The sequence below is a fragment of the Salvelinus alpinus genome, chromosome 19 (genome assembly GCF_045679555.1).
Source record: "Salvelinus alpinus chromosome 19, SLU_Salpinus.1, whole genome shotgun sequence".
Taxonomy (NCBI): domain Eukaryota; kingdom Metazoa; phylum Chordata; class Actinopteri; order Salmoniformes; family Salmonidae; genus Salvelinus; species Salvelinus alpinus.
The window spans coordinates 21,212,007-21,233,670 of record NC_092104.1 but is presented as its reverse complement, the minus strand read 5'-3'; the positions used below and the strand labels follow the sequence as shown (position 1 = coordinate 21,233,670).

Genomic DNA, 21,664 nt, shown 5'->3' with positions numbered 1-21,664 from the left:
TATCTGGATGTATTTTACTTTAGAATTGCATTGGGGGCATACTTGTTTCACTGTACAGCCTTAACAATGGATTGTGGATCAATGACATGGGGTATCAGTCTACTCAGTGTCACCAAGAGAACATTAGCATCATAGCTCTTATTGCTGGACTCTGAAACAACTTTGAATCGAGCTACATTTATTGTCGACCTATGTGTATTGAACACATTCCTGAGGAAAAACCGTGCTGCTTAGATGTTTTGGAGTCTGATAACTCTGAGGAGGACGTTGGGAAAAAAATATATTGGGTATTGAGTAGACTGTTACCCCATTTCATCGATCCCCAATCCTTAGGTAAAGCTGTACAGTGCAATATGAATGTCAATACACACAATAGGCTGACTGGGAAGGTGATTACACACAGTCACAGTCCCGCGATAAGAGCTACAATGCTAATATTCACGTAAACTCTTCACAGTTTTGTTCTGTAGGTGTCACCGAGTAGATTGATTGCTACATTTCATTGCTTCACATTCCAACCTTGTTTAACATTATCTCGTCTAAATATTGCATGATTCCACCAATTGTATCCTTCTGCATCTCTTTCAAAGAGGTTCTTTTATTGTTCTTTTAAATTCCACTACTGTGCCTAAACCTTATTGTGGCTAGCTTTACAGGTTGAGTCTCACTAACCAGATGAAGCTAGCTGGCTGCTTATAATGTTAGCTTTGGGAAACAGGGTTAAATAACTGAAGTTCAATTTCAATAGGCGAACAACAAGCGGCAACCTAGCTAATACTATCTCACAAGGATTCCTAAATCATTGCTAAGAATAGTGGAAATGACTGCAGTTTCTACTGGTCATTGTTTTCAGGCTGGTTGTATTGGTGCTAGCTAGGTACCAAGCTAAAGCTAGCTAGCTACCCCAGAAGTTGCGGTCGAACAAATAATGCTTTATTACCAACATGGCATTGTAAACACATCGTTTGTGGTCAGTGTTTGCTTGTTTGCAGACTTTTTTGTAAATCTTTTGACAGTGCTACTGTATCGTTTTTGACATGCAAAGACCTAAACGGCGTTCCATAGTATGTATGTAGTGAAGCTAATAGCAGTGACGCTATTATTGTGTAACTCCGGTAGGGCAACATCTGAAAAATAGCGCACTTGGTAGTGTGTACCGGTGCTCGACCAGTCGGCGAAAGCCAACATCACTCACGACAGAGAACGGTTGATTGTCAAGGGCAATGAATTCCATTATCTTAGCTTTAATGGATTTCGCCTTTGAGTTGTCTCGCTGAAATGTTTTTACACTTTCAAACAACTGCTCGACTTGTTGACTCCTCGATCCACACAGCAGACATTGTGTGGGCTAGGTTAGGAATGATGTGTTGCACATGTAGCGCAACATTTTACGTGGCGTCATTACGTCATGTACCTACAGTGGCTTACGAAAGTATTCACCCCCTTGGCATTTTTCTTATTTTGTTGTCTTACAACCTGGATTTAAAATATTTTTGTATCATTTGAATTACAAAACATGCCTACCACTTTGAAGATGCAAAATATTTTTTATTGTGAAACAAATGGGGCGGCGGGTGGTTAGAGTGTTGGGCCAGTAACCGGAAGGTTGCTAGATCGAATCACCGAGCTGACAAGGTAAAAATCTCTCTTTCTGCCCCTGAACAAGGCAGTTAACCCACTGTTCCTAGGCGGTCATTGTATATAATAATTTGTTCTTAACTGACTTGCCTAGTTATATAAAGGTAAAAGAATTTAAAAAATAAGAAATAAGACAAAAAAATTGCAAACGTGAGCGTGCATATCTCTTCACCCCCCAAAGTTAATACTTTGTCGAGCCACCTTTTGCAACAATTACAGCTGCAAGTCTCTTGGGGTATGTCTCTATAAGCTTGGCACATCTAGCCACTGTGATTTCTGCTCATTATTCAAGGCAAAACTGCTCCAGCTGCTTCAAGTTGGATGGGTTCCGCTGGTGTACAGCAATCTTTAAGTCGTACCACAGATTCTCAATTGGATTGAGGTCTGGACTTTGACTAGGCCATTCCAAAACATTTAAATGTTTCCCCTTAAATCACTCGAGTGTTGCTTTAGCAGTATGCTTAGGGTCATTGTCCTGCTGGAAGGTGAACCTCCATCCCAGTCTCAAATCTCTGGAAGACTGAAACAGGTTTCCCTCAAGAATTTCCCTGTATTTAGCGCTATTCATCATTCTTTCAAATCTTACCAGTTTCCCAGTCCCTGCTGATGAAAAACATCCCCACGGCATGATGCTGCCACCACCATGCTTTACGATGGGGAGGGTGTTCTGGGGGTGATGAGAGGTGTTGGGTTTGCGCCAGAGATAGCGTTTTCCTCAATGGCCAAAAAGCAAAATTTTAGTCTCATCTGACCAGAGTACCTTCTTCCATATGTTTAGGGAGTCTCCAACATGCCTTTTGGCGAACACCAAACGTGCTTGCTTATTTTTTTCTTTAAGCAATGGCTTTTTTTTGTGCGCACTCTTCCATAAAGCCCAGCTCTGTGGAGAGTACAGCTTAAAGTGGTCCTATGGACGGATACTCCAATCTCCGCTGTGGAGCTTTGCAGCTCCTTCAGGGTTATCTTTGGTCTCTTTGTTGCCTCTCTAATTAATGCCCTCCTTGCCTGGTCCATGAGATTTGGTGCGCAGCTGTCTCTTGGCAGGTTTGTTGTGGTGCCATATTCTTTCAATTTTTTTTATAATGGATTTAATGGTGCTCCGTGGGATGAATACTTTTGCAAGGCACTGTACGTTATATAGGTATGCACGGTTTTTTGACATCGGTTTTTAACATTGCTGCTAAACTAGACATCGGCCGATTACGATGTTGGCATTTTTAGATAATATCGGCCGATTACGATATGTTCACCGATAAATCATGCATCCCTAGTTAAAAATGTAACTTAAAGTGGGTACAGCATCAGTGTTCACAGTAAATGTGCGCTGAAATTTACCTAGTGCCAAAAAAATACATTGAATGTAACATGTTGATAGTTCTGTTGGTCAAGAATGTGTAGAATGTGGTCCTGTTTTTGATGTGGTCATGATTGTGTGTTCAGTACTGTTTTCTAGACTAGAGTGGGGTTGTGTTTAATATGTTGTGATGTATGGTTATGATATGGTTATGTTAAGGTTGTTTTGTGATGTTTGGTTATGTTATGGTTGTGTTGTGGTCGTTTTGTGTGTTATGATGAATAGTTTTGCAACATGGTCTCAGAGCATTTCATATTATTCTGTAAGTATGTTACGAATTACAATTCATATGATATGTTATGAATTACAATTTGCACAATATGTTACAAATTTGCAAAACGAATGATATGTTATGAATCCCAATTTGTTTTGCTATCGTTAGCTAAGTGGCTAACGCTAACATTTGCTAGCTCTATTGGTTAGGGGTTAAGGTTAGGAGAATGGTTAGCTAAAGGCTTTAGGGTTAGGGGAAGGGTTTGCTAAAAGGGTCCAGATTAGTCTTAGGGGAAGGGTTAGCTAATATGTTACAGTATGTAGTTGCAAAGTAGCTAAAAAGGAGTAAGTTGTTGCAATGTTTCTAATTAGCTAAAATGCTAAAGTTGTCCATGATGAGATTCGAACATGCATCCTTTGGGTTGCTGGACGTTCGTGTTATACGTCTGACCAACCACCTTCCTTTCGTTTTTGCCATAGTATGTTTTGCCGTAGCCCAGTCAAATGACCTAGTTGCCTCATGGGTGGAATGTTATTAATATTTTTTATAATTTCATAATGAATAAACAATGTTTAAAAACACCTGCTGAAAATACGGTGTTTCTATGTCAAATAGTTTTGTTATATTTCAGTCTTCTGTGATGTATATAGTGTAACATTGGGATGCAAACTCAAAATGGAATACATTTCAACTCTATATCTGACATGGTACAGGTCTCTTCTTTTTGTAAGCCCATAACAAACGCTGACACTACACATTCAAGTATATCGGACCAAATTATGAAAGACAAGAATTCCGTAAAGTCAGTGTGGAAGAGGTCAAAAAATTATTGTTGTCTATCAACAATGACAAGCCACCAGGGTCTGACAATCTAGATGAAAAATGATTGAGGATAAAAGCAGACGATATTGCCACTCCTATTTGCCACATCTTCAATTTAAGCCTACTAGAGAGCATGTGCCCTCAGGCCTGGAGGGAAGCTAAAGTAATTCCGCTACCCAAGAATAGTAAAGCCCCCTTTACTGGCTCAAATAGCCAAACAATCAGCCTGTTACCAACCCTTACTAAACTTCTGGGGAAAAATGTGTTTGACCAGATACTATTTTACAGTAAACAAATTGACAACAGAATTTCAGCATGCTTATAGGGAAGGACACTCAACAAGCACAGCACTTACACAAATTACTGATGATTGGCTGAGAGAAATTGATGATAAAATGATTGTGGGGGCTGTCTTGTTAGACTTCAGTGCAGCTTTTGACATTATTGATCATAATCTGCTGCTGGAAAAACGTATGTGTTATGGCTTTACACCCACTTCTATAATGTGGATAAAGAGTTACTTGTCTAACAGAACACAGAGGGTGTTCTTTAATGGAAGCCTATCAAATATAATCCAGTTAGAATCAGGAATTCCCCAGGGTAGCTGTTTAGGCCCTTTGCTTTTTTCAATTTTTACTAACGACATGCCACTGACTTTGAGTAAAGCCAGAGTTTCTATGTATGCGGATGACTCAACAATATACACGTCAGCTACTACAACAACTGAAATGACTGAAACACTCAACAAAGAGCTGCAGTTAGTATCAGAGTGGGTGGTAAGGAATAAGTTAGCCCTGTAAGGTTCTGCTTTTCTTTTCTTAGTCAACCTTGTGTTCTTTTTCTTTGTGTTCTTGAACGTAGCCCTGTTTCTTGGTGTTCTTAATTGATTTCACCTGTGTTAGTTTCTCATCAGCTCCCTATTTAGTTCAGTTCTTTCTGTTTGTATGGTTGTGAGGTATTGTTTGTTTTTGACTGTCTACCTGTGTTTGACCATTGCTTGCCTGTGACCATGATTCCTGCCTTCTGTGAAGGCTTAATTAACATCTGCCGCGCTCTGCGCGTGAATCTACACCTTTTTCTCCCTGAGTATTCATTGCAGAATACCTCACTTAAAAACGGAATGAATTCAGTGGAGCTACAGCGGCGCCTAAGCCCAGCTAGAGGAGCTTATCTTTTTTGGGATAGGGGGCAGCATTTTCACTTTTGGATGAATAGCGTGCCCAGAGTGAACTGCCTCCTACTCTGTCCCAGATGCTAATATATGCATATTATTATTACTATTGGATAGAAAACACTCTGAAGTTTCTAAAACAGTTTGAATGATGTCTGTGAGTATAACAGAACTCATATGGCAGGTGAAAACCTGAGAAAAATCCAACCAGGAAGTGGGATATCTGAGGTTGGTCGATTTTCAACTCGTCCCCTATTGAATGCACAGCAGGATATGGATCTGTTTGCACTTCCTATGGCTTCCACTAGATGTAAACAGTCTGTAGAACCTTGAATGAGGCTTCTACTGTGATGTGGAGACGGATGGGAGCTGTTTGAGTCAGTGGTCTGGCAGATAGCCAGGTCCTGGTCACGCGCATTTCAAATGATAGCGACCTGCGTTCCATTGTTTCTCTACAGACAAAGGAATTGTCCGGTTGGAACGTTATTGAATATTTATGATAACAATATCCTAAAGATTGATTCTATACTTAGTTTGACAAGTTTCTTCAACCTGTAATATAACTTTTTGAGGTTTTCGTCCGACGTTCGGCTTGACCTGCACGAGCGTTTGGATATGTGTACTAAACGTGCTAACAAAAGTAGCTACTTGGATAAATAATGTACATTATCGAACAAAACAACAATTTATTGTGGAACTAGGATTCCTGGGAGTGCATTCTGATGAAGATCATCAAAGGTAAGGGAATATTTATAGTGTCATTTCTGATTTCTGTTGACTCCAACATGGCGGGAATTTATTTAAATTTTCTGATTGCCGTCTCAGATTATTGCATGGTTTGCTTTTTCCGTAAAGTTTTTTTGAAATCTGACACAGCAGTTGCATTAACCTTTCTAGGACAGGCGTTCCGCTAGCGGAACCCCTCAACAACATTCTGCTGAAAAGGCAGCGCGGGAAATTCATTTATTATTATTTATTTTTTTAATATGTAACTTTCACACATTAACAAGTCCAATACAGCAAATGAAAGATAAACATCTTGTTAATCTACCCATCGTGTCCGATTTCAAAATTGCTTTACAGCGAAAGCACAACATATGATTATGTTAGATCACCGCCAAGTCCAAAAAAACACAGCCATTTTTCCAGCCAAAGATAGGAGTCACAAAAAGCAGAAATAGAGATAAATTTAATCACTAACCTTTGATGATCTTCATCAGATGACAATCATAGGACTTCATGTTACACAATACATATATGTTTTGTTTGGTAAAATTAATATTTATATCCAAAAACCTCAGTTTACATAGGCGCCATGTTCAGAAATGCCTCCAAAATATCTGGAGAAATTGCAGAGAGCCACGTCAAATAACATAAATACTCATCATAAACTTTGATGATAGATACATGTTTTACATAGAATTAAAGATACACTTGTTCTTATGGAGGAAATTTGCCATCTTCTCCGCCAGCCTATCCCTACTCCTCCGATGCCAGGTATCGTAGCCCATAGCCCTACTTCGTTCATAACCATGCCTGGAAAATATGACGGTTCACCTGGGAAATGTCAGAGATTTCTGATGCGATGCAGCAAATACATTGAGCACAAACCCACTAACTTCGCCACCGACAAGAGCAGGTTGGATTTTGTCGTCTCTACTCACAGGCAAAGCCCTGGATTGGGCCACCGCCATATGGACTGCCAACAGCACAGAACTCGGATCCGAGACCCATTTCCACACCCTCTTCAAATAGGTATTCGATCACTCTCCCTCCGGTCATCCTATAGGAGATCTCCTTATAGAACTTCAACAAGGACGCAATTCAGCTCCCGAGTATGCCCTCGAGTTCCGCTCCATGGCTGCAGGGAGTGGATGGCAAGAGGCTGCTTTACTTACCGTTTACCGAAGAGGGCTCAACAGGGAACTTCAGGCGGAGCTGGACTGTAGAGGTGACCTTCAGGATTTAAATCAATACATTCGTATGTCCATCTCCATCGACCACCTCATCACCGAAGAACTCTGCCACCTAGGAACCCAAAATCTTCTCATTCCATCATCCCATCCAAGTCTTCTAGAGCCCATGCAGTTGGGCCATGCTCCTCTCCCGTGTATTGAACGCCAAAAGCAGATCCAAGAAGGGCTCTGCCTATACTGTGGAGGGAAAGATTATCTACTCAGCCATTGCCCTGTTCACCCCCCACGGTGAGATGAGAAGGGTCCCCCTGCTCCCATGCAGATAGGCGTGTCCTTATTTCTAAATATCTCCCAGAAGCAATTCTCCGTCCCAGTATTGATATCCGTGAACGGGCTTACTAAGTACGTAGAGGGCTTGATAGATTAAGGAGCAGCAGGTAATTTTATTGATCACCAGCTAGTACAAGAGCTTGACATTGATCTAACACCTGTCACTCCTCCCTTAAGGACTACCACCCTGGTTGGGCAGCCATTGTGCATGGGCTTCATCACGCACCTGACCCAGAGCGTCACTCTCCAGATTGGAGTCTTCCACACCGAAACCATTTCACTCATGGAACTGTCATACCCCAAACAGACACTCATCCTCGAACATCCCTGGATTTGTCGTTACGACACCGCCATCTCGTGGCAACAAGGTGAACTACTGTCCTGGTCTTCTACCAGCTTCTCCAGTTGTTTTAGCCTACTGACTTACTTAGCCTATCAACTTACTCCCTTGAGTGTCCCCACCGAAGTGCTGTGTTTACCCCCTATCTATCCCGGAAAATGAGGTAATGGAGAACTACATTGATGAATCACTCAAACGGTTTCATTTGTCCTTCCCCGGTTGCGTCCAGCTTCTTCTTCATTGGAAAAAAGGACGCTGGTCTCCGTCCATGTATTGATTATCGTTCCCTGAATGACGTCACGGTCAGGAACCGTTTCCCTCTTCCTCTGATCCCAGCGACCCTTGAACAAGTGGTCCGCGCCAATATGTATACCAAACTCGACCTGCGAAGTGCATATAACCTTGTCCGTATACGTGAAGGCGACGAATGGAAGACCTTTATCACCGCTCGAGGGCACTACGAATACCTGGTCATGCCCTACGGCCTTACGAACGTCCCCACCGTCTTCCAATCCTTTATGAACGAGGTTTTCCAGGATATGATCAACCGCTTTCTCATCGTCTACATTGATGACATGCTGATTTACTCATACTCCCTGAAGGAATACATACAGCATGTGCAAAAGGTTCTTCAACGGCTCCTTGACCATAACCTTTATGTGAAGACTGAAAAGAGTGCCTTCTATGTAACCACAGTAAACTTCCTCGGCTTCGTACTGACACCTGGAGGGGTCAGCATGTATGAGAACAAAGTCACCGCGTCAGTAACTGGCCCAAACCCATCACCGCTAAGGAACTCCAACGTTTCATTGGGTTCTCTGACTTCTATTGCCGGTTCATTCGGAACTTCAGTTCTATGACCACTCCCCTCACTGCCCTTACCAGCCAAAAGACCCGGACCCTTCAATGGACTGATACGGCCCTGACTGCATTAAACAACTTGAAACGCCTCTTCACCTCAGTTCCTGTCCTTCACCAACCTGATCCGACCCTTCCTTTCACTCTGGAGGTGGATGCCTCCGAAGTAGCAGTAGGAGCCATACTCTCACATACTCTCACAAATCACATCCCTGTGCCTTCTTCTCCAGGAAGTTGTCCCCCGCTGAGAGGAATTATGATGTGGGGAACATAACTCCTCGCCATCAAGCTGGCCCTCGAGGAGTGGCGCCACTGGTTGGAGGGCACACAACATCCCTTTCTCATTCTAACAGATCATCGTAACCTGGAATATATCAGAGGGTCTAAGAGATTAAACTCCAGACAAGCCCACTGGTCTATCTTCTTCACACGCTTCCATTTTCATGTTACTTACATCCCTAGAAGGAAAAACGTAAAAGCTGATGTTCTCTCCCGCCAGTTTGACCTTCCGACCAGTAACTCAGACCCTACGCCCATTCTTCCTTCCTCTTGTATTATGGGACCGGTACAGTGGGAGGTTCACTCTGCCATACAAGAAGCCCTAACCTCAGACCCGGCTCCTCCTGAGACACCAGCTGGGAAGAGTTACGTACCAGCAGCTGTTAGATTCCAACTGATGCAATGGTGTCACATGTCCTTGGGGTCAGGACATCCGGGCATTACACGAACCACCGAACTTCTAGCCCGGAAGTTCTGGTGGTCCTCACTGGCATCCAACGTAAGGGATTACGTACTCTCCTGTCCAGTCTGTGCCCAAACCAAAAGCCCTCTTCATCTCCCTTCCAGGAAGCTTTAACCTTTGCTAATCCCTCACAGACCCTGGTCCCTCATAGCTGTAGACTTCATCACAGACCTTCCTGAATCCTCTGGTAACACCACCATCCTTGTCATAGTAGACCGTTTTTCAATAATGTGTCGCCTGGTTCCTCTTCCTCATCTACCTGACGCCATGTAATTTGCAGAGTGTATGTTCCGTCTGTATGGGATTCCGGAGGACATCGTTTCTGACTGCGGGCCCCAGTTTGTCTCCTGGGTGTGGGGAGCCTTCTGTGACAAACTGGGGGTCGCCCTCAGCCTCTCCTCCATGTACCACCCCTAGACCAATGGCCAGACGGAACACCTGAACCAAGAACTAGGGAAGTACCTCCGCCAACATTGTTCTGCCTCTCCACACGACTGGAGTCTGTATATGGCCTGGGCCGAATATGCTCAGAACTCACTCACACATCCCTCTGCCTTACTCCGTTTCAGTGTTTCTCTGGGAGGCGGAGCCTGGTACTGTCCCAGCTGTCAACGACTGGTTTCGGCGTAGTGAGCTGTTATGGGAGACTGCTCACCGGCATCTGCAGGAAGCCTCTAATACCCAGAAACGCTTTGCCGACAGACGCCGCCGACCTACGCCACTCTTTCACCCTGGACAGCATGTGTGGCTCTCTACCAGAGACATCCGGCTCCCCCTCCCCTGCAAAAAGTAGCCCTGTTTCTTTGCATTCTGGAACATAACCCTGTCTTTCATTTTTTGTTCATTTATTTCACGTGTTTGTTTCTCACCTGGTCTCATCAGCTCCCTATTTAGTTCAGTTCTTAATGTTTGTGAGGTATTGTTTGTTTTGACTGCCTACATGTGTTTGACTATTGCCTGCGACCACGATTACTGCCTTCTGTGAAGGCTTAATAAACATCTGCCGCGCTCTGCGCATGAATCTACACCTTTTTCTCCCTGAGTATTCATTACAATCCCTAAATATTTCTGAAACTAAAAGCATTGTATTTGGAAACCCTAAACCTCAACTAAATCTTGTAATAAATAATGTGGAAATTGAGCAAGTTGAGATGAATAAACTGCTTGGAGTAACACTAGATTGTAAACTGTCATTGTCAAAACATAATGACGCAGTAGTAGCTAAGATGGGGAGAAGTCTGTCTTTAATAAAGCGATGCTCTGCCTTCTTAACAATATTATCAACAAGGCAGGTCCTACAGGCCCTAGTTTTGTTGCACTTTGACTACTGTTCAGTCGTGTGGTCAGGTGCCACAAATGACTTCGGAAAATTGAAATTGGCTCAGAACAGGGCAGCACGGCTGGCCCTTGGATGTACACAGAGAGCTAATATTAATATGCATGCCAATCTCTCCTGGCTGAAAGTGGAGGAGAGATTGACTTCATCACTATTATTTGTGAGAGGTATTGACATGTTGAATGCACCGAGTTGTCTGTTTGAACTACTGGCACACAGCTCGGACACCCATGCACACCCAACAAGACATGCCACAAGAGGTCTCTTCACAGTCCCCAAGTCCAGAACAGACTATGGGAGGTGCACAGTACTACATAGAGCCATGACCACATCGACCTCTATTCCACATCAAGTAACTGACGCAAGCAGTAAAATTAGATTTAATAACAAATAAAAAAAACACCTTATAGAACAGCGGGACTGTGAAGCAACACAAATTTTGCCACCGACACATGCATACACACACATACGAAAACATACGCACTACACATACACATGGATTTAGTACTGTAGATATATGGTAGTGGTGGAGTAGGGGCTTGAGGGCACACAGTGTGTTGTGAAATCTGTGAATGTATTGTAATGTTTTAAAATTGTATAAACTGCCTTAATTTTGCTGGACCCCAGGAAGAGTAGCTGCTGCTTTGGCAGAAGCTAATGGGGATCCATAATAAATACAAATACAAAATACAACAATGTGTGTGAGGTGTATACTTTTGTGATTTAGCCCACTGCAGTAATTATTAACCTTCTGTCTTGTGTAACCATATCAAGCATAACATATACTAATTTATTGTCCCGGATTTACGTGTACTATGTTATGTCTAGTCTATGAGACCAGTCTGGGTTTTGTTATGGTTGTGTTATGGTTGTGGTTGTGTGTCTACAGCTCTGCAGGAAGCATTTGACCAGGACTGGGAAGCAGGTTGGATCACACAGAGCAGCTATAGGAACGGTTCAGATGACGGGGTCCTGGCCTACAAACTACTGGTACAGACCGGACGCAGGGAAAGGCCCATCAGCGTTAACCAGGTGAAATACATTTATTAATACCAGAATAAACCTTTCACTTCCATCAGGTGAGAGACATTTATTAATATCAGGCTAAACCCTTGAACTTCCATCAGGTGAGACTGGTCTCCAACCCATTTATTAAAACAGAGTAAGTTTGTGATCAAAACCCATTTCAACTAGGTGGGAGTACAATATAATGAAAATGCTTTATCTGAACCAGGTGGGTGTTGGATCGTATGTCATTCACTTTAACCAGGGGATAACTTGATGATTACTCCAAAGCAAGCCTGTCAGCCTGTCAAGAATGCATGTTGATGCTCTGTAATGTTCTATTATCATGTCCTTCTAATCTCTTGTCCTGGCATGTAGCAGTGGCACAGTAGGATTGTACAAAATTAGATTTGACTAATCTTTGGAGAATGGGATACTGAGTGGGTCTTTGTGCGTAATGTGAGGGTGTGCGTAATGTGCGGGTGTGCGTTGTAACGGTTTTGACTTGACTTGAGGTTAGTAGACCAGGTAGGTCGGCCTACTAGAGAAATTGTATGAATTTTGTGTTTTGTGAGTCAGTCTCATCTGTCAGTCATGATTAAATGATTAGAGTGAATCCCAAGTGACCTCAGTCGCAAGAAACTGTCCATTCATAAATTCTGAATTCAATAACCACCCGTTCCACACAGCAATACGAATGATAAGGATTCACTATCTTTTCCCCAACAACTGAACACATAACACAACACGGAGTAAATCACAATAAAAACTAATAAAATACCACTAGAAAAAAGTTGTAACCAGTTGGTCAGTCAGTCAATCCAATTCGCCAACAGATCTCCAGTGGAGAAAGGCCACGGAGAACAGCCGATATCAACAGAGATTTGTCCAACAATATCTTTGTTAGTCTTAAGACAGGGCTACAATGCACACTGTTAGAGAAAACTAAAGGGTCTAAAGGAGCTATGGGTTTGACTACCTCATTCGCACCACCGTCACCCATCTTTGCGCAGCTGATGCTGGCAATTTAATAGGGAATTAAAGTGGAAGCGCAGCGTCGGGAGGCGAAGCACTGAGGCAGTTCAGACAAATTGGGGACCATCATAGGTTTCTCTCTCTCTCTCTCTCTCTCTCTCTCTCTCTCTCTCTCTCTCTCTCTCTCTCTCTCTCTCTCTCTCTCTCTCTCTCTCTCTCTCTCTCTCTCTCTCTCTCTCTCTCTCTCTCTCTCTCTCTCTCTCTCTCTCTCTCTCTCTCTCTCTCTCTCTCTCTCTCTCTCTCTCTCTCTCTCTCTCTCTCTCTCTCTCTCTCCGGGACTGCAAACCAGCCTCTGAAAAAGCTATTAAGCCATTTTCTGCTATCTACAGGCTAGAGATGCCCGACTCTAACCATAGTGTGTCTTTGTGTTCCCTTCTGCTTCAGATAAGACTGTTTAACAGCTTTACAGTGTTCCTAGTTCCTAGATGGGTGTGATAGTAAGCTGCTAGACAGAGGAAGGGGAAATAGATTACAATATAACACCTCCTGTCTCTCTAAGGTATATGTGTTGGTGTGTGTGTGTGGTGTACTTGGTGTACCCTAGATTCCCCACTATTTGGCTAATTGTGTAGCCTAGCAGTATTTCCCAAATGGTGATCTGCTACAGATGTTGTTCTGTTAGTTGGATGGGCTTTTGCCTTTGGTTGTCACAAAACAGTCAGGGCCTGGGAGGCGTGCTGGTGTGCGTGCAGCCCTGTGATGTCACTTTGTGTGCCAGTGAGGGAAGTGAAGCTGGCTGTATGCTGCAGGGCGAAGGGCCGCCGGCGGCGCTCCATGGGCTTCCCATGACAGCTTAAAGACATACAGTTGTCACGTATCCTTAATGCAAGACAGACCTCTCTCTCTTTCCCACTCTTTCCTCTTTCTCTCTCTGTCTCCCCTCTTTCCTCTTTCTCTCTCTCTCTCTCCTCTTTCTCTCTCTCCTCTCCCCTCCCTCTGTTAATTTTCTCTGTTCTCTGCTGCCACATCCCCCTTCAATGAGTGAAGAGGAGCTGAGACCTACGTGATCTCTTTCAGACAACACTCTGTGTGTGTGTGTGTGTGTGTGTGTGTGTGTGTGTGTGTGTGTGTGTGTGTGTGTGTGTGTGTGTGTGTGTGTGTGTGTGTGTGTGTGTGTGTGTGTGTGTGTGTGTGTGCATGCATATACTGTACAGTAGTAACTGTTTTTTTTTCCCCCTTTCAAATTAAGAACAGATATTCTCCAACCCCAGCACACCACAGCTTTCTGGGGAGGGATTCCTTATGACCGAGGGTATTATATGGGAGCTGGCGATGTGTGTGTTTCAGAGACAGAGATAGAGGGTAGGCTTCGAGGGGACTCCTAAGGTAGATGCACCTATAGCTAATCTCTTGGCAGTAGTGTGGAAACCTACCAACAAAGGAACTATGCCAGTTCTGGATTTACTAGATTTACACTTCTGGTTTTTCTGGATCTATGTCAAGTAATGCAAGGGGGAAAAAATGGTACAGCAGCCATTTTGGGAGGGGGTGTGGATGACCACACACCATAGGCAACAAGAAATTCATTCCCTTTTAGACAACTTCCTGGACAAAATGTTTCACTGTAATAGTGAAGGTGTAAACTTGGCAGAAGAAAACCTAAACAGTATATTTGAGCAGTATATTTGAGCAAATCTAACATTTTCAAGAAAATGAACAACAATGACAAATGGTTTGATGAAAAATGCAAAAACCTATGAAAGAAATTGAGAAACCTATCCAACCAAAAACATAGAGACTCAGAAAACCTGAGCCTGCGCCTTCAGTACGCGCCTAAGGAGTGGCTCCGTAAGAAGCATCTCAAGGTCCTGGAGTGGCCTAGCCAGTCTCCAGACCTGAACCCAATAGAAAATCTTTGGAGGGAGCTGAAAGTCCGTATTGCCCAGTGACAGCCCCGAAACCTGAAGGATCTGGAGAAGGTCTGTATGGAGGAGTGGGCCAAAATCCCTGCTGCAGTGTGTGCAAACCTGGTCAAGAACTACAGGAAACGTATGATCTCTGTAATTGCAAACAAAGGTTTCTGTACCAAATATTAAGTTCTGCTTTTCTGATGTATCAAATACGTATGTCATGCAATAAAATGCAAATGAATTACTTAAAAATCATACAATGTGATTTTCTGGATTTTTGTTTTAGATTCCGTCTCTCACAGTTGAAGTGTACCTATGATAAAAATGACAGACCTCAAATATACTGACCACAAATTCCAATTGGATATACTTAAACTCTTTAACATCATCCTTAGCTCTGGCATCTTCCCCAATATTTGGGACCAAGGACTGATCACCCCAATCCACAAAAGGGGATACAAATTTGACCCCAATAACTATGCGTCAACAGCAACCTTGGGAAAATCCTCTGAATTGTCATTAACAGCAGACTCGTACATTTCCTCAATGAAAACAATGTACTGAGCAAATTTCAAATTGGCTTTTTACCAAATTACCGTACGGCAGACCACGTATTCACCCTGCACACCCTAATTGACAAACAAACAAACCGAAACAAAGGCAAAGTCTTCTCATGCTTTGTTGCCCTCAAAAAGCTTTTGACTCAATTTGGCATGAGGGTCTGCTATACAAATTGATGGAAAGTGGTGTTGGAGGAAAAACATGCGACATTATAAAATCCATGTACACAAACAACAAGTGTGTGGTTAAATTTGGCAAAAAACACATTTCTTTCCACAGGGCCGTGGGGTTAGACAGGGATGCATCTTAAGAACCACCCTCTTCAACATATTTATCAACAAATTGGTGAGGGCACTAGAACAGTCTGCAACACCCGGCCACACCCTACTGGAATCTGAAGTAAAATATCTACTGTTTGCTGATAATCTGGTGCTTCTGTCCCCAACCAAGGAGGGCCTACAGCAGCACCGAGATCTTCTGCATTGATTCTGTCAGACCTTGGCCGAGCCAGTCAAGGACTGGGAAGCGGGTCGGATCACAGACAAAAATAATGGTGTTCCAAGAAAGGTCCAGTTGCCAAGACCAAAAATACAATCTCGAAACCGTTGCCCTAGAGCACACAAAAAACGATACATATCTCGGCCTGAACATCAGTGCCACAGGTAACATCCACAAAGCTGTGAACAATCTGAGAGACAAGGCAAGAAGGTCCTTCTATGCCATCAAAAGGAACATAACATTTGACATACCAATTAGGATCTGGCTAAAAATACTTGAATCAGTTATAGAGCCCATTGCTCTTTATGGTTGTGAAAATTAGAAAATCTGCATGCAGAATTCTGCAAAAATATCCTCAGTGTACAACGTAAAACACCAACTAATGCATGCAGAGCAGAATTAGGCTGATACCCGCTAATGATCAAAATCCAGAAAAGAGCTGTTAAATTCTAAAAGGAAGCAATTCCCAAACCTTCCATAACAAAGCCATCACCTACAGATAGATGAACCTGGAGAAGAGTCCCCTAAGCAAGCTGGTCCTGGGGCTCTGTTCACAAACAGACCCCACAGAGCCCCAACCAAATCATGAAAAAACAAAAAGATAATTACTTGACACATTGGAAAGAATGACCAAAAAAACTGAGCTAACTAGAATGCTATTTGGCCCTAAACAGAGAGTACACAGTGGCAGAATACTTGACCAATGTGACTGACCAAAATTAAGGAAAGCTTTGACTCAGTGAGCATAGCCTTGCTATTGAGAAAGGCTGCCGCAGGCAGCCTGGCTCTCAAGAGAAGACAGACTATGTGCACACTGCCCACAAAATGAGGTGGAAACTGATCTGCACTACCTAACCTCCTGCCAAATGTATGACCATATTAGAGACACATATTTCCCTCAGATTACACAGACCCACAAAGAATTGGAAAACAAACCCAATTTTGATAAACTCCCATATCTATTGGGTGAAATACAACAGTTTGCCATCACAGCAGTAAGATGTGTGACCTGTTGCCACAAGACAAGGGCAACCAGTGAAGAACAAACACCATTGTAAATTCAACCCATATTTATGTTTATTTATTTTCCCTTTTGTAACTATTTGCACATAATATGACATTTGAAACGTCTTTATTCTTTTTTAAACAGTGTTTACTGTTAATTGTTATTGTTTATTTCACTTTTGTTTATTATCTACTTCACTTGCTTTGGCAATGTAAACATATGTTTCCCATGACAATTCAGGCCTTCAATTGAGAGCGAGAGAGAGAGAGACAGAGAGCGAGAGAGAGAGAGAGAGAGAGAGAGAGCGAGAGAGAGAGAGAGAGAGAGAGAGAGAGAGAGAGAGAGAGAGAGAGAGAGAGAGAGAGAGAGAGAGAGAGAGAGAGAGAGAGAGAGAGAGAGAGAGAGAGAGAGAGAGCGAGAGCAACGGAAAGGGAAATAAAATTATTGGGAAAGAGAAAGAGAGGAAACAGGTATGAGAAAGAGAGTGAGGGAAAAGAGGGGGGACAGGAGAGGAGAAGGGAGCAAGCAAGGTAAGGTGAGAGAGAGAGGCTGCCTTTGCTACTGCTATCAAGAGCCCTTTTGTTCTCTGTCCGGATCTGACTGTGGTGTAGGACATTCTGGGTATCCGTAGGGGTCAGGAGAAGCAAGCGCAAGCAACATTTGTACAGATGCTGTGTTATTTTTATAGCTTTACTCCATTTGCAGGGTGGCATTTTCTTCAGTGTTAACAGCAAGGTTAACTGCACACAGACGCACATAGGGACCCCAGCCAATTTTTTTATTGTTACGCTAACTCAAGCTATCCCCCCCAAACCTCCCCCAATACCTACCCACAGGACTCCTCCTCACCCCTACCCCGGCCTCTGTGAATGAGGGATTTATTGTCATGAGAAGGGTGAGTGGCGTGGAGCGGTGTGTAGTAATGGCTGTACCTCTCAGGAGGTAGCTAGCTACTAATCACCGCTCTCACAAGGGAGGGAGTTACAGCCCTCAGAGAGTCCCGAGAGGAGGGAAGCTAGCACTAGCCCATAGGCTAGTTAGCTCTGTGGGGAGAAGGAGCTACAGTAGCTAGCTGCTTCTGTTAGGGAATCAAATCAAATGTATTTATATAGCCCTTCTTACATCAGCTGATATCTCAAAGTGCTGTACAGAAACCCAGCCTAAAACCCCAAACAGCAAGCAATGCAGGTGTAGAAGCATGGTGGCTAGGAAAAACTCCCTAGAAAGGCCAAAACCTAGGAAGAAACCAAGAGAGGAACCAGGCTATGAGGGGTGGAATGGAGTTAACTTAGTTGTAAGAGAAATGTGCTAGCTAGTTTGATGTGATGAAGAAGTGTGCTGTAATAGATGTAAAGTTCAGGAGCTAGCTACTAAGGCCTGAGCTATAGCCATGGGAGGGAGGGTAGCTAGCTACGAGCTATATCCATGGGAGGGTAGCTAGCTACGAGCTATAACCATGGGAGGGAGGGTAGCTAGCTACGAGCTATAGCCATGGGAGGGAGGGTAGCTAGCTACGAGCTATAGCCATGGGAGGGAGGGTAGCTAGCTACTAGCCAGCCCTGTTGTGGAAGTGAGGTAACCAAATAGTTGTGTAGTGGAAATGAGGTAGCATTGTGAGAGAAAGTAGAGAGGGAATCTAGTTATCTCTCAAAGGACTAAGAGGGAGCACACTGTATCAGGGCTGTGCGAGCTAGCCTTTGCTTGCTAGTTCTGTTGGAGAGGTAGGCTGGTTCTCAACACGTTACAGGCATGCTTTTTTGTTCTCAGGAGACTAACACATCTGACCACACCTGAAAAGCTGATTTGACATTTCCATTTTCCATCTTTAAATGTAGGCCTAATAATTCTGTGAAGGTCACTGAGAAGTACGGGAATTTTCAGAAGGCACCAGTGTTTGACTGTTTACTTTTCTTTGAGTTGGAGAGAGGGAGAATTTTCTCTCTTATTTTTAAAGCGGGTGCGTTTTCTCATGCTCATGCATGGGTATAATTTCTGTGGTGGGTTCATCTGGAGGAAGTTTTGGTTAACATGTTGTTTCTACAATTCACGCCTGTTGCTAACCACCAATATCTCTCTCCTCTCTTTCTTATTGCCTTGTCCTCCTGCTCTCTCCTCCTTACCTTCCCCCTCCTCCTTACCTTCCCCCTCCTCCTCACCTTCCCCCTCCTCCTTACCTTCCCCCTCCTCCTCACCTTCCTCCTCCTCCTCACCTTCCCCCTTCTCCTTACCTTCCCCCTCCTCCTTACCTTCCCCCTCCTCCTTATCTTCCCCCTCCTCCTTACCTTCCCCCTCCTCCTCACCTTCCCTCTCCTCCTCACCTTCCCCCTCCTCCTCACCTTCCCCCTCTTCCTTACCTTCCCCCTCCTCCTTACCTCCCCCCTCCTCCTCACCTTCCCCCTCCTGCTTACCTTCCCCCTCCACACCTTCCCCCTCCTCCTTACCTCCCCCCTCCTCCTCACCTCCCCCCTTCTCCTCACCTTCCCCCTCCTCCTTACCTTCCCCCTCCTCCTTACCTTACCCCTCCTCCTTACCTTCCCCCTCCTCCCCACCTTCCCCCTCATCCTTACCTTCCCCCTCCTCACCTTCCCTCTCCTCCTCACCTTCCCCCTCCTCCTCACCTTCCCCCTCATCCTCACCTTCCCCCTCCTCCTCACCTTCCCCGTCCTCCTTACCTTCCCCCTCCTCCTCACCTTCCCCCTCCTCCTTCTCTCCCTCTATCCTTCTTTTCGATTATTAACTATTCTCTAGCTGACTAGGCAGCGCTTGGTGGATGCGGATGGCATCATCAACCCAGTGGCATTTTACATCTACCTGACTGCGTGGGTCAGCAACGACCCGGTGGCGTACGCAGCCTCGCAGGCCAACATACGGCCCCACCCCCCGGAGTGGCTCCACGAGCGCACAGACTCCATGCTCGAGACACGCCTCAGCAGTGAGTGACCAATCACAGCACACTTTACCACCACAAACGCCTTTCAATGGCCAATCATATCAGACACGCTTTTTTGCTCTCAATAATTATTTAGCACACTGGCCTACAGATTTGTCAATTGAATTAAAAAAGACTAAGACTTTATTTAAGAAGTGTGCAGGAACTCATTTGTTTTGCCTCTGGTACCTCTGGTAGCTCATATTGCTTTATGGTGACATGGAGCTATCCATCTGATTGTATTGCTAAACACACTCATATAGATTTATGAACTACTTGTTGTGTTTTGTGGCCTAACTATTCCATGGGTCATTTCACCTTGAGCATAACATTTGACTTATTGTGCTCAACTTCACTTCCATAGGCTTTTATTACATTTGAGCTGCAGTTATTTTAGAGTACCTGTTTGTGTCATTCCATCTGTGGAGTTAATGACTCTTATCTACTTTCTGGTTTTAACTGAGCTAGTTTACAGTATACTGTGTGTGTGTGGGTGTGGGTGTGGCGGGGGGGCAGGGAATAGCACGCTGTGGTACTCTAATGGTGCCTGTGGTGAATGTCATAACTCTTACCACAACAGGCCGCTATGGATTACACACACACACACACACTTAAAACTCTGTGACCCCAGAACTGCCTACACCCTGTTCTCATTTCCTTACCACACACAGTGAGAGTGCACGCGCACAAAAGAAAAGGGAAAGAAAATTATTGGGAAAGAGAAAGAGAGGAAAAGGGTGTGAGAAAGAGAGTGAGGGAAAAGAGGGTGGACAGGAGAGGAGAAGGGAGCAAGCAAGGGGAAGAGAGAGAGAGGCTGCCTTTGCATTACAGGGGGGAAGATGTGATTGGATAACAAGCAGTGAGTGTAAATATGATTGGCTAAGCAGGGTAGAGTGCTTGGCTGTACAGGAACCCCCTGGAGCAGAGCTATGTTGGCAGAGCTCCAACTCCCAGTCCTAATGGACATTTATAGTGGAGATTATAATGGGCCAAACCATGTTAGCAAGTAGTGCTGGCTGACCCTCCAGGCACTGGAAAGCACACAAGCACACACACACACCACAGAGAGTCTTTGCGTGTCATTTTTGGGATGTTTTTGATCAAACTTATGTTTTTGAAAGAAAAGTATTTGAAAGAAATTCCTAGGCAAAACAATATGGAATGGATGTTATGGTGTGGGTGTGGTGGGTATAGGATATTATAGTGGGGTGTGGTAGGTATAAGATATTACAGTGGGGTGTGGTGGGTATAAGATATTATAGTGTGGTAGGTATAAGATATTACAGTGGGGTGTGGTGGGTATAAGATATTATAGTGTGGTGGGAATAAGATATTATAGTGGGGTGTGGTGGATATAAGATATTATAGTGGGGTGTGGTGGATATAAGATATTATAGTGGGGTGTGGTGGGTATAAGATATTATAGTGGGGTGTGGTGGGTATAAGATATTATAGTGTGGTGGATAGAAGATATTATAGTGGGGTGTGGTGGGTATAAGATATTATAGTGTGGTGGATATAAGATATTATAGTGGGGTGTGGTGGATATAAGATATTATAGTGTGGTGTGGTGGGTATAAGATATTATAGTGGGGTGTGGTGGGTATAAGATAATATAGTGTGGTGGGTATAAGATATTATAGTGTGGTGGATATAAGATATTACAGTGGGGTGTGGTGGATATAAGATATTATAGTGGGGTGTGGTGGGTATAAGATATTATAGTGTGGTGGATATAAGATATTATAGTGGGGTGTGGTGGGTATAAGATATTATAGTGTGGTGGATATAAGATATTATAGTGGGGTGTGGTGGATATAAGATATTATAGTGTGGTGTGGTGGGTATAAGATATTATAGTGGGGTGTGGTGGGTATAAGATATTATAGTGTGGTGGATATAAGATATTACAGTGGGGTGTGGTGGATATAAGATATTATAGTGTGGTGGATATAAGATATTACAGTGGGGTGTGGTGGGTATAAGATATTATAGTGGGGTGTGGTGGATATAAGATATTATAGTGGGGTGTGGTGGATATAAGATATTATAGTGTGGT

At 43.8% G+C, this 21,664-nt stretch overlaps 1 protein-coding gene across 2 annotated transcripts in view; it reads left to right on the top strand.

The window, feature by feature from the left end:
* The window catches only part of LOC139545124 (protein patched homolog 1-like), a 176,514-nt gene that overhangs the window by 127,449 nt on the left and 27,401 nt on the right, over positions 1 to 21,664 (top strand). For both annotated transcript variants that reach the window (XM_071352539.1, XM_071352540.1), the window contains exons 16-17: positions 11,611 to 11,753; positions 19,425 to 19,608. In XM_071352539.1, the coding sequence (XP_071208640.1) occupies positions 11,611 to 11,753; positions 19,425 to 19,608 (327 nt within the window). The remainder of the gene's footprint in view (positions 1 to 11,610; positions 11,754 to 19,424; positions 19,609 to 21,664) is intronic.